Source organism: Lepidochelys olivacea, assembly GCF_965140295.1.
Source record: "Lepidochelys olivacea isolate rLepOli2 genome assembly, chromosome: 3".
NCBI lineage: Eukaryota > Metazoa > Chordata > Testudines > Cheloniidae > Lepidochelys > Lepidochelys olivacea.
The window spans coordinates 59,976,563-59,993,320 of record NC_140413.1 but is presented as its reverse complement, the minus strand read 5'-3'; the positions used below and the strand labels follow the sequence as shown (position 1 = coordinate 59,993,320).

The following is a 16,758-nucleotide window of genomic DNA, read 5'->3' as shown; positions in this document are numbered from 1 at the left end:
GGTGAAGCAGTTAATATTGTTAATTAAGCTTCAAATTTAACAGCCCACTGAGATAAATAGGGCAATGGATGTGCAATGCTGCATCAGTTTACACTTGCATTATGTTTTGTTCTCAACCATGAAGGAAGGCTATGCACGTTTTCTCTACATGATGATTAGATTCTGGCCTATAGTTCTATGGCAAAAAATGGCTTTCAAATTCTTTTGCTGCAGAATGCATTGGCCTGTCAGAGGAACAGGAAATAGTAAAGACCTATTAGGTTTCTAGTCCATCTCTTCCTGTAGAGGTGCTGGTCTTGTCTACATTAATGTAGGTGAGAGAGTAGAGACTTTCTCTCCTTTTCCTCTCTTTTTCTCAAAAATAAAAGAGTAGGCCAATTCCCTGGATCTGAATGGCTCCAAACTTTAGGAAAGTATGGATCCAGAGCTTTGTACCTGATCCCCATCTCTAATGAGCCAACCCAAAATACTGGATCTGAACACCAGAAAACTAAAGTCTGGATCTGACCTCTGCATTTTGGGTCCGTCTCTAGAATGATATTCACCATTGTGCAGTAACTGTTCTGGTACGAAGTGTCTTCTTCACCGTTTCGTTTTGTTTCATGCCACTAATATTTAAATATGCTGCAAAGAGGACAATCATCCTTATACCAAAGGAGATGCCCTGATTCAAAAGTTGAATACTAATTAAATAATTTCGGTGCCCAAAGTGACCTGGTTGCCCTAGATAGTGATTTTCTGCCACTGCTGAGAGTAACCGAGGCACTCAAACTGGGACCCTCCCAAGAAAAGTGAAAGGGAGCTGCGTGGCAGGGCATTCCTTGTGAGGGGTACGTCATTTTGGAACTTGCTCCCCACCACTAGTACACAAGAGCCTAGATTTGTTAACCTTCTGGGCATGCTTGCAAAGTCCATCTTTTCTCTCTCTTTGTTAAGGAGAGCCTGGGTTGGGGTGGATATATTTAATTAGTGGTGCCCAGTGCACTGGATAGGTGCTTCAAGGCATATTTTAAAAATTTGAAGAAACAAATAAGGAACTGTACAGATTTAGGATCTGTTAAAGAAAAAATCCTAAAAATCTTGCTTACAATTATATCCTTTTTCTTTCCTTTCTCTCTCTTGCAGACAGGACAGGATGGGTCATCACAGAGACCTACACCCACCCGTATTCCTGTGTCAAAAGGTATGAAAGCAGGAAAGCCAGTAGTGGCAGCCCCAGGAGCAGGAAATGTGACAAAATTCGAGCCTCGTGCCGAGACTCAGTCTATGAAAATAGAACTGAAGAAATCTTCAGCCAGCAGCTCTGCCTCCCTGGGCGGGGGGAAGGGCTGAGGGCAGTGGCTAAGGGGGTATGTTGTGCAGGTTTTACTGCTACCATGGAAATCAACCCCCTGTCTGTTAGTTGCTGGTGTTTGCATTTACTAATTAAGTCCTGAAACTGTCACTTAACATAACAAACTAATAGGTGTGTGTGTCTTGACTTTAATTTAACAATATAATTTTGTTTCTATGCTGGGCTAAAAAGCTATTTGGAGGCTGATAATGTTTGCAGACAATGAAATCAGACTGAGCAGCCTCACTTATACATTGATCTAATTCTGGGTTATTGAATGTATTGATAGGGTGGGCCACTTCTTAAGAAATTGTCTCATGGGACCACCTTCCATCTCACTCACAATCAAATAGACCACTTTCCCTCCTTTTTCATGATCACTTAACATTCCTGAGACAACTAAAGCATTGCTTGCCTAGAGAAGTAAAGCTAGAAAAGCTATGTATTTTTAGGTCTCTTTTAAAGAAGTCTCATAGCTAGAAAAACAAAGAGGAAGAGCCAGCACCATGTGACCAGCCATCTCTCTATGGATCAGCAGCGATTCACAGACTACACTTTGGAAAGCTCTGATCTAATTGATTTTTTGTTACAGCCACCATTTGGGCCTGATCCAAAACCCATGGAAGTCAATGGAATTACTTTCTTTGGGCTTGTCTATACTTTCGGCTAGATCGGCACTGCTGTGAGCAATGCAGCAGTGTCGATTTAGAGGGTCTGGAGAAGACTTGCTAAGTCAATGGCAGAGTGCTCTCCCATTGGCTCCTGTACTCCAGCTCCTCGAGAAGAGTAAGGTAAGTCGGCAGGAGAGCGTCGCCCATCAACACAGCGCAGTGTAGATACCGCGATAAGTGGGTCTAGCTATGTCAATTTCAGTTACGTTATTCAGGTAACTAAGTAGTGTAACTATGGCCTGGTCTACACTGGCGGGGGCAGAGGGGAGATCGATCTAAGTTACCCAACTTCAGCTACGTGAATAATGTAGCTGAAGTCGACGTACTTAGTCCTACTCACCGCGGTATCTTCACTGCGGTGAGTTGACTGCTGCCGCTCCCCCGTCGACTCTGACTGCGCCTCTTGCAGCGGTGGAGTACAGGAGTCGACGGGAGAGTGCTCGGGGATTGATTTAGACTAGACGCGATAAATCAACCCCCGCTGGATTGATCACTGCCCGCCGATCCGGCGGGTAGTATAGACATACCCTTAGATTGATTTACCGTGGTAGTGTAGACAAGGCCATTGACTTCAGTTTACTTTGGATCAGGCCCATAATTAGAAAGTGTGCTGTAATTTGACTTCAGCTATCTAGAGTTCTTCTGTCTTAGAACAGTCCTTAATACAGACAGTTAATGGTGCAAAGTAATTGATGGAGAACTCTGCTCAGATACAGAGGGTAGGGGACAGAAGGCTTTGCACCCAACTTACCCTGAATTCCAGTGTGTTCCCTGAAGTTTGGTACGTGTTTATCTCAAATACAGACCCAGTTTACAGTGCTATGGCATACCAGTTTGTGTTCTGTTTTGTTCTGGTTATACTGAAGTATTTGCATTTTTTCCATTTGTGTTTTTTTTAGCATGTTTTAAGGAAATATTTCAGCATGGAAATGGGTGTGGATGCAAATGATTGATGTCATTATTTTGTTTGTTAGCACCATAATTGTCAAGGGAATTTCCCCAGGAAACTCAATTTCCACACAAGTAAGATACAATAAAGGAACTACGGGTTGAAGTAACTCGGCCAGGGGTGCATTTTAAAAATATATAATGATTCAACCATTTGAATGAGCTATTAAGAGTCCCACAACTATGGGTTCCCTTGCTGGAGGAGAGAAGAGAAAGGAAGATGACTGATGCAGCATGAAGAATACAAGTGTAACTCAAAATGAATGGGAGGGAGAATGCGAAGTGAAGAAGTTAAGTGGCTGAAGGAAGCAAATTCAGTTAATAGGATGTACAGGGTCAATGCAATGAACCAAGGGATTGGGGGATTAGTTTCTCTTGTGAAGGAGAGGTTGAAAGATGAGTCTGTCGGTGAAGGGCAACAAAAATGTGTTTATCCTTAATCCATACTTTTGGCTGCTACCCTATTAAAGATCTAGATATTTCTGTTAGAGAGCTTACCCCAGCCTCACTATCTTGAAGGCATTCTTATTCTTCTTTCATGCACAACATGTCCTTCTGATGAACATCACAAAAATAAAAGGAGTACTTGTGGCACCTTAGAGACTAACAAATTTATTTGAGCATAAGCTTTCGTGAGCTACAGCTCACTTTATCGGATGCATTCAGTGGAAAATACAGTGGGGAGATTTATATACATAGAGAACATGAAACAATGGGTGTTACCATACACACTGTAACGAGAGTGATCACTTAAGATGAGCTATTACCAGCAGGAGAGCGGGGGCGGGGGGAGGGAGAGAACCTTTTGTAGTGATAATCAAGGTGGGCCATTTCCAGCAGCTGACAAGAATGTCTGAGGAACAGTGGGGGGTGCGAGGGGGGAAATAAACATGGGGAAATAGTTTTACTTTGTGTAATGACCCATCCACTCCCAGTTTCTATTCAAGCCTAAGTTAATTGTATCCAGTTTGCAAATTAATTCCAATTCAGCAGTCTCTCGTTGGAGTCTGTTTTTGAAGTTTTTTTTGTTGAAGAAGTGCAACTTTTAGGTCTGTAATCGAGTGACCAGAGAGATTGAAGTGTTCTCCGACTGGTTTTTGAATGTTATAATTCTTGACGTCTGATTTGTGTCCATTTATTCTTTTACGTAGAGACTGTCCAGTTTTACCAATGTACATGGCAGGGGCATTGCTGACACATGATGGCATATATCACATTGGTAGATGTCAGGTGAATGAGCCTCTGATAGTGTGGCTGATGTGATTAGGCCCTATGATGGTGTCCCCTGAATAGATATGTGGACACAGTTGGCAACGGGCTTAGTTGCAAGGATAGGTTCCTGGGTTAGTGGTTCTGTTGTGTGGTGTGGTTGCTGGTGAGTATTTGTTTCAGGTTAGGGGGCTGTCTGTAAGCAAGGACTGGCCTGTCTCCCAAGATCTGTGAGAGTGATGGGTCATCCTTCAGGATAGGTTGTAGATCCTTGATGATGCATTGGAGAGGTTTTAGTTGGGGGCTGAAGGTGATGGCTAGTGGCGTTCTGTTATTTTCTTTGTTGGGCCTGTCCTGTAGTAGGTGACTTCTGGGTACTCTCCTGGCTCTGTCAGTCTGTTTCTTCACTTCAGCAGGTGGGTATTGTAGTTGTAAGAATGCTTGACAGAGGTCTTGTAGGTGTTTGTCTCTGTCTGAGGGGTTGGAGCAAATGCGGTTGTATCGTAGAGCTTGGCTGTAGACAATGGATCATGTGGTGTGGTCTGGGTGAAAGCTGGAGGCACGTAGGTAGGCATAGTGGTCAGTAGGTTTCCGGTATAGGGTAGTGTTTATGTGACTATCACTTATTAGCACCATAGTGTCCAGGAAGTGGATCTCTTGTGTGGACTGGTCCAGGCTGAGGTTGATGGTGGGATGGAAATTGTTGATATCATGGTGGAATTCCTCCAGGGCTTCTTTTCCATTGGTCCAGATGATGAAGATGTCATCAATGTAGTGCAAGTAGAGTAGGGGCATTAGGAAGCATTGTTCTAAGTCAGCCATAAAAATGTTGGCATACTGTGGGGCCATGCGGGTACCCATAGCAGTGCCGCTGATTTGAAGGTCTACACTGTCCTCAAATGTGAAGTAGTTATGGGTGAGGACAAAGTCACAAAGTTCAGCCACCAGGTTTGCCGTGACATTATCGGGGAAACTGTTCTTGATGGCTTGTAGTCCATCTTTGTGTGGAATGTTGGTGTAGCGGGCTTCTACATCCATAGTGGCTAGGATGGTGTTTTCAGGAAGATCACTGATGGACTGTAGTTTCCTCAGGAAGTCAGTGGTGTCTCAAAGATAGCTGGGAGTGCTGGTAGCGTAGGGCCTGAGGAGGGAGTCTACATAGCCAGACAATCAGGATTGTCACCACTGACTTCCGCCCCTGCTCTCCTGCTGGTAATAGCTCCTCTTAAGTGATCACTCTCGTTACAGTGTGTATGGTAACACCCATTGTTTCATGTTCTCTATGTATATAAATCTCCCCACTGTATTTTCCACTGAATGCATCCAATGAAGTGAGCTGTAGCTCACGAAAGCTTATGCTCAAATAAATTTGTTAGTCTCTATGGTGCCACAAGTACTCCTTTTCTTTTTGCGAATACAGACTAACACGGCTGCTACTCTGAAACCATCACAAAAATATTGATTCTGATTTTCACAAATCCTCAAGCATCTTCCATTAACATGCATCTCCAATTAACTTTGGAAATGTAGGTGTTAGGACATCTGAAAAACAGACTCATGACTTTATATATATATAATTTCTCTAATAGCAGAACCAAACTTGGAGCTTCTTCTTGGGAACTTGTGAGTTAATGACCAGAAGTGCATCAACTCTTTCCAGCTAATTGTTATGCGCAATAAATGACCCATACCTCAATTTGTCAATTAATCATTAGTGAGTTCTTATTATTATTTCTAATGTATCAGAGCTTTTTCAACAGACGTTCTAAACATAATAACATGAAGCTAAAAGTTCATTATCACACTAAATGCGGAGCTAAACCAAAGCTTCCACTCAGTTAAAAACAGTAATTTTAAATGCTGCAAAGTAGATGAGCCTCCTGGTAATGTGGCATGATGCAGTAATGAACTATAGATGGCTTAAGCCTTCTTTTTCATAGCTTTTAAAAAGAAACTAGGTCTTCCTAACTTACGTGATTATATATATGGGACAATAGTCCAAATGTGCCTGCGTTTGAAAGCAGCATCTCTTTTGGATGGGATTTGAGAGACTACTTTATCTGAAGAAGAAACCATCAGATGGAACTGGATATCCAGTGCCACCACAGCACACCTAGAATTGGAGAGGCAAACTAGAACTAACACTTGTGGAGTTATCAGGGTATGTGAGAAGGAATGCAGCAACAGAATTGACAAGTCAGACTAGTATTTTGAGGATTCACTAGCAGATCCCACTGCCAGGACCAGACCAGAGAAAAATCTCTGATCCACAGCCAACCTAGCAAAAGGTCAAGGAATCAGAATCAGTCAAAAGGGTGTTTCTGAAACTAATCTGGAAAAAAAACCCCACAAACAAACAAAAAATAACAACTTGTGAATATTGGTAGGAAAAGACCCTGAAAACATACTAATCTTGTTTAAATATTAGCAAGAAGAGGGCAGGTCACAATTTACAAAGGTTCTCAAAAGGAAAGAAAGATAAAGTGTAAGGGTTGATGTAAGCCAAAGGGTAATGTAAATTATTTACTAAATATTGACGTATAAGAGTTTATTGGAGGTTCATGGAAATGAAATATTTTGTATAAACTGGAGAAAACTGTATGCCTCTAAGTACTTATGAATATCTGTTTTAAGTTTAGTGTATATCTTTGGTTAAAAAATTAGGTGAGTTCAGCATTTTGTAATATGTTTTCATTTACCTGAAGTTTGCTACTTTAAGTAGAGAATGGGCAAGGAGGGAATTGCAAAAAAAAAACAACAAAAACCAACCTTATAGCACAAAAGTCTTAAAAAGTTGAATCTTAGCTATCTTGATCATACAGTTCAGAGTGCCTTTTCCTCTGAAGATAGCAATCTAGTTACTGACTACAATAAGATAAGTCACTCAGCACCTTAAAAACGTTGTCTAGTGAAAGAAGCATGACTGTTACAATAACTATGTCTGTGAGAAAAGTCACAGAACAATGAGTCAGGTTACATCACAAAAGTGTTTCAGCATCTATGTGTGGAGTTAAGGACAGAGTAACCTCCCTAACTGAATTTCCCTGTATTTGATTTTAAATCTGATCGTTAACACAAGTTTTCTACTGGATTATATGGGGCCAGATGCTGTCACCCTTACTCATACTAAGTACAGCTTGCTCATGTGAATTGTCTCATGGCCATAAACAGAAATACTGATCTAAGTGCTGCTCAGTGTGAGAGAGGTTGCAGAACTTGGTTCATAATGACATGCAAGCTCTAGTCTAAAGGGTTTCTTTCGTTTTTAAAATATGCTAAGCAACCAATATCTTGACTTCTTATGGCCACCTTGATCTTTAGTTGTTTACTCTTTTCATTTTGTGATCACAGTCCTTCACTGTTATTAAAAAAGCAAATAACATTTTGTGACTTTTATAAATATGACCATACAGAATGTACATGACAGTATTTAAACTTTAAACCACTTACTTGGGGATTAATATCATGTGCATAATCTCTAAAACAGCATTGGTTTAGCATTATAGACTAAATACCAGATTATTACCTAAAACATATTAAACGTGTTTTCAGATCCTCTCAAGGTTAACACTAATGTTCGGTGACTGGTCAGAATTTCAAGAGCACATCTTTAAAGAGGGAAGGCTACTGTCCTACCATGTTTCATGTTTTCAACACCGGCTACAATAATAAGGATGGTTTTCAGACCAATTATATGTTCCTATCGCATATCAGTTGCTGACATCACTAAGTCAGTTTGAAACCTGTAGTGTGCTGGCAGTGATTTCGATGAGCTCATCTTTTAAACTTGTTCTCATTTAGGGGAATGTTTTTCTCTTCCATCTGTGTGAGTAATTCTCATTCCCTTCAACTGAGCTCTCCCAGACAGAGCTCTTTCTAACATTTGTCATTATAGATGTTGACTTCACTTTGAAACTATCTTACTACTTGGTCTCTGCTCTTCTTTGGCTTTTTGGAAAGGGTTAACTACTTTCAAATTGGGAGCTATCAGCTGCAGGAACAACACCATGTAGGACCATGTGTGGATTTATTTTATTTTATTTTTTGGCTTCTTGCAAGATAGAAGTATGAGCAACTCCCCATATTAAAAACTCTTCTGAACATGATTTTAAAAGTTCAGAAATAGTTACATTGGTACATGATGTTCCACTTTTGTCACTGGGACTTACATTGTCTCCAGTACATCTTTTTGTATAATTTGGTTTTATCCATTCATGTAAATTGTAAAAAGAAATTTAATTTATATTTCAAATGTTAAAATGTCAGGTGATTTGCTTTTATTATCAGAATTGGTGAGACTTTATGCAAATTGTTCGCTATGGGCCAGATTCTAAACTCCTTTACAAGTGTAAATGCAAATAACTACAACGACCTCTGATTTATACCAATATAATTTAAATCTGAATTTGCTCCTATCCATACAGATGTCTTCATTTAATTTTTTCATTAGAGTAAATTAATTAAGTTTTGTTTCTTTAAGTAAATCTATAGCTCATGGAAGCTGTAAAATTTATAGTCCCAGAAGCACTCTCTCTAGCCATTGCCAGATTATTCCTACTCACTGTGCCAGAATATATCAGGGGTGGTCAAACCATGCCTCGCAAGCTGCATGTGGCTCTTTTACAATTAAAGTGTGTCTCATGGAGCCCCTCCAGGCCCTCCCTTTTCCACCTACCAGACGGGGCATGAGGGGACGTTGGGACCTCTACCTTGCAGCAGGGTGATGGGGTAGGGGCTTTTGTCCAGTGAGGAGGGGGGTCTTGGGACTTCAGCCCCATGGGGTGCACCTACTGGGACTCAGGGCTCAGCAGGAGCGGGCTGAAGCCCCAAGGCGTGGCAGATACACAGGGCTCAGCAGGTGCACCCCGGCTCCCCAATTTCTGAAGATTGTTGTATGCGGCTCAGAGTGTCAGTAAGTTTGGCCATCGCTATACCCTATGAAAATTTTAGACAAACACCTCTTTGGACATCTATTTTAATAGCAAGAATACATACATTACTACAAAGTCAAATGTTAGAAGGGGTGAGGTGTAAGAGAAATTAGTGAACACATGAATAATGGAAGCATACACAATGTATGAATTCTTAATCCTCTCTAGTCTCTGACCTCCTCCTGCATACTTGTTATGTTTGGTCTATAAGAGCAAGACTTTAATTTTGAAACCTTACTATAGTTACACTGTTCAGTTATTAAATTGGACCTGTACAAGGAAGAAGACATTTTCTGCCTACCAAATTTTTGTTTTTAAATTGTAAATTTTTGTCTTCAAACTCTGTGTATAAACATATAATGTATATACTGGATATTAAGAACCATTTTCTTAAAATAAGCTCATGTGACTCCAGATGTGTTTGGAAATGAGTAAAATTTGATGTTAAGCAAATACAGCTTTTACCTTGCTTCATATTCTCCAAGAACCTGAAGTTATAAAACTGCATTGGTGGAGAAGGTTAACTTTTAATACAGTTTATGATTCTTGTATGTTCATTATTCAAATGTGGGAGGAAATATAGACATGTATGGATGGAAAAACCTTATGTAAATGGTAAATTAAATGTAGAGGAATACAGTTGATTGGGAAATTCCATTGTTTCACTTATGTTCCCACATTCTCCTAATTGTTGTCTTAGCCTTGTTTTATCCATATGAGTAAAATAATGAAAATATGCCATCTAGTGGTAAGGTTCTGGCATAAAGAGTAAATGAAATATTTGAACATTTTTTCTGTTTTAAAATCACGATATTGTACAACTCCCACAATCAAACATTATACAAACACATTTTTTTTGAAAGGTGAAGCACAGGCACATGTTAATAAAAGTGGTAAGGATACACTGAATTTATATTTTGCGTATCTTGTAAATGGCTTTTGAAAACGAGGAGGGGAAGACAATCACATAGTTATATAAGAAGTTTCAACTATAGAAATAAATGCTTTTGGAAGGCACATCATACTACATTTCAAATGTCTGATTGCAATTTTATCATTTAAAGCCCACAAAAATTGTTTCTTTAAAGCTGCACTGCATATTGAAATTTACATTTATGGTTAAACTCCAATTTAGTAAATATCATCTTGTGCGCAATGGAAACACATTACTTTAGACCATAGGACAGTTAATTATTTAATATTTGTTGTGGTACTACCAAAAGACTGATCAGGATCAAGGACCTCTTATGTTAGCACAGTACAAATGTAAGCTCTGATCTTGCAAAGTCTACACATAGCTTTATACATTATGTGTGAAATCCTGGTTCTGTTGAAGTCAATGGGAAAAGTACCATTGACTTCAGTAGGGCCAGGATTTCACTATGTGAGTGGTCCCATTTAAGTCATTTAGACTACTTGCATCCTTAAAATTGAGCATGCAAGCAAGTCTTTAAACATGTGAGTAGTTCAGTGACTTCAGTGGGACTAAGGAGTATGTAAAGTAATTTTGCATGTAAATCTTTACATGAACTGTGCTTAAGAGGACAATCAACCTATGAAGAAGAGGGGAGAGACAGTCAATATGCACATTTTATAGACATATTTTAGTTGAATTACTTTTTGTGTATAATGACAGAGAGATTGAACTTTGAACTTGGAGTCTCAGACTTCTGAGTTCTAATGCTGGCTCTAACCCAGACTCCCTCTGTAGCACGGACCAGGACATTTCTTCTCAATCTCAGTCTTCCATCTTTATATGGGAATAATAGCTACCTCCAAGGAGTGTTGTGATGTTTAATTAAAATCGTTAAGAATCTCTGAAGATAAAAAAAGCACGATATAAATGCTAAGTTCTATTAACTTTATTAAAAATTACCTGTATTTCCAATTATGTAATAGCAAATGTTTTGCTCTTCTCTCTTAGAAAGTGTCATCATTCATCAGTTACGCATGAACTCTAGATGAGATACCATACCCAATGTATTCTATATGTGTGCACTTCCTCTCCACACCAGTTGGATGGATCACTGTTGAAGCCCTCTACCACTATCACCATGGTCTCCTGCGCTACTGATCACTGACAGAAGTTTTTTACTGCTTCCATTGGATTATTATGATTATTTGTAGAGTTTTTAAAAATAATGGCCTTGTTGATATTTTGAAAATATGTAGAGAAAGAGAAAAGCAGTTATGGTGCCCACTGAATGTTACTCTTATTTCGCAAAGCCTAAGGCACCTACTTGATTTTGTTTGGTGGTGTTTGCCATATAATTTATTTTTATAAAACACTTTAATGTAACTTTCCCCAAACCTTCCAAACGCTACTGTCCATGGCATGTTAATTTGTAGAATACACTGTCAAAATTCTTAGTGTTGATTGATATTTTTGTATTAAAGACAGGAAAGAACATTTAAATTTTAATCTGAACAGTGCTTTCTTTATTTTTAACAGAAGTATGCAACACATTTTCCTGCCACCATATGACTATGAGACTAAATGCTCAAAGGACTGCCATAAAGGGTATACTGGTATAGAATTTTTCTTGCACTGTGCAGAGATTCAGCATAAAACTGAGTACTAACAAACCAAAGCCCTGAAGTACTACCTGATTTTAAAGATTATTTTTAAACATTGTAAACCAGTTTTCACTAAGCTGTGATTATTATTATTATTATTTTACAATGTGTTTTTACTTCTGCCTGTACTGAAAAAAGTCAATTTTCTTCACACTGTAACAAATAAATCTTCACAAGAATACAAATGTAACAAAGTGTTTGGATTATGCCACAAATGTCATAAGGCTGACAGTGTTGAAGTTAATCTTGTTTGTTTTATTTTATAGTAAGTACTACTGATAAAAAAGGAATTGTATGGTTTTTGTAGTTGCCATCTTTAGGCTGGTATTTCATTACAATATCACAGTGCACACTATATGCATCCAGATATTGTCAGTGCTATAAAGAAAGATCTATCATCTGGCAAATTTAATGATGCCACTGTTTCTAACTTTGAGTTTTCACTATGCTATCAAATATCACATCTATATAAGTATAAGGAAACTGTATTGTAAAGATGGCCAAATGATCATAAAACAAGACCCCATGTATGCCACTGCAATGTGCACTTAAATTTTAGAACAGTGGCCCTTCGATGATTGATGCTGCATTCTGAAGAAGCATAATGAGAATTCTGTGGCAGCTACATTTGAATTAAAAATTGATTTTTAAATGAATTATATATGAAATTGAATAGAACCTGTATGGTATCCCTCCTGCTATTTATTTTTTATAATAAATTCATTTTATTTTAAATTTTCCCCACATTTTCAGTTGCTGCAGACTTTTGTATTATTAGTGTATAACGGTACTGTAAAGCTGCCAGGGAAAACTGGAAGATTTGGCAACTGAATGCAGGACTATTGGGGCATCTGGGGAGGTGGCTTGAGATTGTGGGATAAGCATATTAATGAGTCCTTTTTGCTGAAATGATCAGAAGTGAAATAGTTAACAATTACGACATTTTAAATTTGTCATAAGTAGATGTTAACATCTCACTGAGATTTTAAGAAGCAGATAACCCATCAGGCTGTCTGCAGACCTGAGACGTTAACATTACATTTGGTTTATAGTCATTCAAATCATCTTTGCAAGGTTGTTTCACAACAATTGAAACTGGAATTTTTTTTTTTTTTAAAGGCAAAACTTTATTCTGGAGTACAATTCTGCAGCAAGGCTGGGGCGGGGGGAATTCTGCAGCAAATTTGACAGCTGCAGAATAGCAGGAGCATGCTTTTCCCTTGTATATCTTATTGACAGCATTTTAAAAATCAGTTTTGTGTGACAGCTTGGGTCCAAGTTTCCTGAAATCCTAATATTATTTTGTTTTGTATAAACTTTTTATATAGAATTCACTTTCACTGGGTATAAAGTGCTGATATAGTAATCAATATGGGAAAGTTATAATGACATCCAGAATTTACATAGCATATTTCAATTTCCTTACACAGACTGAGGAATATTGACTTCCTGTGTAAAACTGGAGTAAGACTGGTGAATCAGACCCACTTATGTGCCATTGATGTCTATGAAGTTACAACAGCACAAAATGGGAATTTACATAATGATGAACCAAGCCCACTGCCTTAAAAAACATTACCTGTGAATGAATAATCATCTGGGATAAGAACTGGTTTGACTTAATCTATAATGAACCTGACAGCTATGTGAAATGTAACGCAACACTACTGAAATCCTTTCTCTGGGTTTAAAAATAGCATTAATGTCTCAGTAACAGTAGAATGAGTTTTTCTTTCTGCTCTATCTGGATTAACAAAAAATCTAGTTATGGGATGTGTGAAGAAACATTTTGCTTTTGTTTTTAGGAACACTTGCCCCCCAGTCCGACCACTCCATACTCACACTTTTAAAAGTTTAAAAAGTTAAGCTGGTGTTTAACAGAAATGCAGTTATAGTTTATTTTATCCTAATCCGTTTTTAAAAGTATTTTGGATGAACTGTCTTAATTATAGGTTTCAGAGTAGCAGCCGTGTTAGTCTGTATTCGCAAAAAGAAAAGGAGGACTTGTGGCACCTTAGAGACTAACCAATTTATTAGAGCATAAGCTTTCGTGAGCTACAGCTCACTTCCTCAGATGCATATCGTGGAGACTGCAGCAGGCTTTATATATACACAGAGAATATGAAACAATACCTATTCCCACCCCACTGTCCTGCTGGTAATAGCTTATCTAAAGTGATTTCCAGCACAAATCCAGGTTTTCTCACCCTCCACCCCCCCACACAAATTCACTCTCCTGCTGGTGATAGCCCATCCAAAGTGACAACTCTTTACACAATGTGCATGACAATCAAGCTGGGCTATTTCCTGCATAAATCCAGGTTCTCACATCCCCCCACCCCCATACACACACAAACTCACTCTCCTGCTGGTAATAGCTCATCCAAACTGACCACTCTTCAAGTTAAAATCCAAGTTAAACCAGAACATCTTGGGGGGGGGGGGGTAGGAAAAAACAAGAGGAAACAGGCTACCTTGCATAATGACTTAGCCACTCCAAGTCTCTATTTGACTTCAAATAAACTTCAAATCCAGACTCCAGCGAGAAACTGCTGAATTGGAATTCATTTGCAAATTGGATACTATTAATTTAGGCTTAAATAGAGACTTGGAGTGGCTAAGTCATTATGCAAGGTAGCCTGTTTCCTCTTGTTTTTTCCTACCCCCCCAGATGTTCTGGTTTAACTTGGATTTTAACTTGAAGAGTGGTCAGTTTGGATGAGCTATTACCAGCAGGAGAGTGAGTTTGTGTGTGTATGGGGGTGGGGGGATGTGAGAACCTGGATTTATGCAGGAAATAGCCCAGCTTGATTGTCATGCACATTGTGTAAAGAGTTGTCACTTTGGATGGGCTATCACCAGCAGGAGAGTGAATTTGTGTGGGGGGGTGGAGGGTGAGAAAACCTGGATTTGTGCTGGAAATCACTTTAGATAAGCTATTACCAGCAGGACAGTGGGGTGGGAATAGGTATTGTTTCATATTCTCTGTGTATATATAAAGCCTGCTGCAGTCTCCACGATATGCATCTGAGGAAGTGAGCTGTAGCTCACGAAAGCTTATGCTCTAATAAATTGGTTAGTCTCTAAGGTGCCACAAGTCCTCCTTTTCTTTTTGTCTTAATTATCTAAGAGGGAGACTGAGAGCACTGGCCAAAATAAAACACCATATAGATAGGTACTATTTTTGCTTTTCTATATGGAGTGGAATTATAAAGTTTGACTGAACTGGCATGTTGCAAGCAGCTCTAAAACAACAAATACCTTCTGGTTGAAAATCACACCTGTGCAAAGAGTCTTCATATGGAGGGTAACTTTAACTTTCTGTGAATTAGTATTAGTGACTTCAAAAGCAACCTAATTCAGATTTGAATCCTGACTTCAAAATATGAAAAATTAGTCTGTTTTGGGGTACGTTGAAAGAAGTCTATTAAAATATACTAAAAAAATGATTTTTCTATCCATGCACTTTTTAAAGGAAATAATCATGATGTTTTCAGATGAAGCCATGTACATGCCACACTGAATCCATAAATAGCAACAATATTAAAAAATGAAAAATTGGTGAAGAACATGATCTTCTTTAGAAGCCCCTATAGTCAGTCAGATCCTTTAAATAATTGTTAACATGGCTTTACGTGAGGAAATATAATGGTTCAAGTTTTTTTTTTTTAATATACTTAATTTTTGAGGTGGGATGGGAGTGAACTAAACTCTTCAGTTCTACAAACACAAATCTTCCTGTTAAAGTCAATAGCAGTTTTACAATTGATGTCTCTCAGGACAGCATTGGACTTAAAGGGGAAGTAAAATTAGCATATTTATTGTATAAAATCAGAAACTACTAATCAGAAAATTAACGTAGGTGCATTGACCACTCCATCTTCAACTGTGAATTCCCTGGTTTTTGTCTATTTGTCAATGTTGACATTTTTTAAATAATTGATTTTGTATTAATGTTTGTTTTACTTAAAAGAACGTTGTAGGTTCATAAATTTCAAGTATTTTACGAAAGCTAGATAACTTTTATTCTTCAGCAGTGTTTGGATATTTTATATTATACTTCAGTTGGTTTAACAGCATACAGTTGTATCTACTAAGTTCAAGTTTTATTTTGATGAATATTAATTATAGCTTTAATTATTCATATATAATATAAATGATCACGTTAATTATTAATGAATATTAATTATTTATTATAGCTTTGTTGCAATAAAGAAGTTCACAATGTGATGGAATAAATTCTTGCAGAACCTAAGAATAGCCATACTGGATCAGACCAATCATCCATCTAGGTCAATATCCTATCTTCCAACAGTGGCCAATGCCAAGTGCTTCAGAGGGAATGAACAGAACAGGTAATCATCAAGTGATCCATCCTGTCACCTATTTCCCAGCTTTGGGAAACTTCAGAGTATGGTTTTGCATCACTACCCATCCTTGCTAAAAGCCATTGATGGGCCTTTCGTCCATGAACTTATCTAGTTCTTTTTTGAACCCTCAATTTTGGACCTCACAACATACTCTGGCAAAGAGTTCCATAGGTTGACTGTGCCTTGTGTGAAGAAATCCTTCCTTTTGTTTTAAACCTGCTGCCTACTCATTTCTTTGGGTGATCCCTAGTTCCTATGTTATATGAAGAGTAAGTAACGTTTCCTTATTTACTTTCTCCACACCAGTCATGACTTTATAGACCTCTATAATAGCCCCCCTTAGTCATCTTTTCCAAGCTGAAAAGTCAGTCTTATTAATCTCTCCTCATATGGAAATTGTTCCATATCCCTAATCATTTTTGTTGCCTGTTTCTGTACTTTTCCCAATTCCAATATATCTTTTTTGAGATAGGGTGACCAGAACTGCACGCTGTATTCAAGATGGGGCCATATCATGGATTTATATAGAGGCTATATGATATTTTCTGTCTTATCTACTCCTTTCTTAATGACTCCCAATATTCTATTAGCATCTGTGACTGCCGCTGTACACTGAGTGGATGTTTTCAAAAAACTAGCCACAATGATGCCAAGACCTCTTTCTTGAGTGGTAACAGCTAATTTAAACCCCATCATTTTATATGTATAGTTGGGACTAT

General features: G+C 38.3%; 1 protein-coding gene across 2 annotated transcripts in view; it reads left to right on the top strand.

Annotated features, from left to right (window-relative positions):
• FILIP1 (filamin A interacting protein 1) overlaps window positions 1-11,854 on the top strand; it is a 164,854-nt gene extending 153,000 nt beyond the window's left edge. Inside the window, exons 6-7 of one of the 2 annotated variants that reach the window (XM_084625102.1) lie at window positions 1,126-1,183; window positions 11,017-11,854. In XM_084625102.1, coding sequence (XP_084481228.1) covers window positions 1,126-1,183; window positions 11,017-11,057 — 99 coding nt within the window. In that variant the 3' untranslated portion in view covers window positions 11,058-11,854. Of the gene's footprint in view, window positions 1-1,125; window positions 1,434-11,016 lie in introns of those variants that run through there. The other variant, XM_084625101.1, reaches the window with a different exon arrangement.
• The last annotated feature ends 4,904 nt before the right edge of the window (window positions 11,855-16,758 follow it).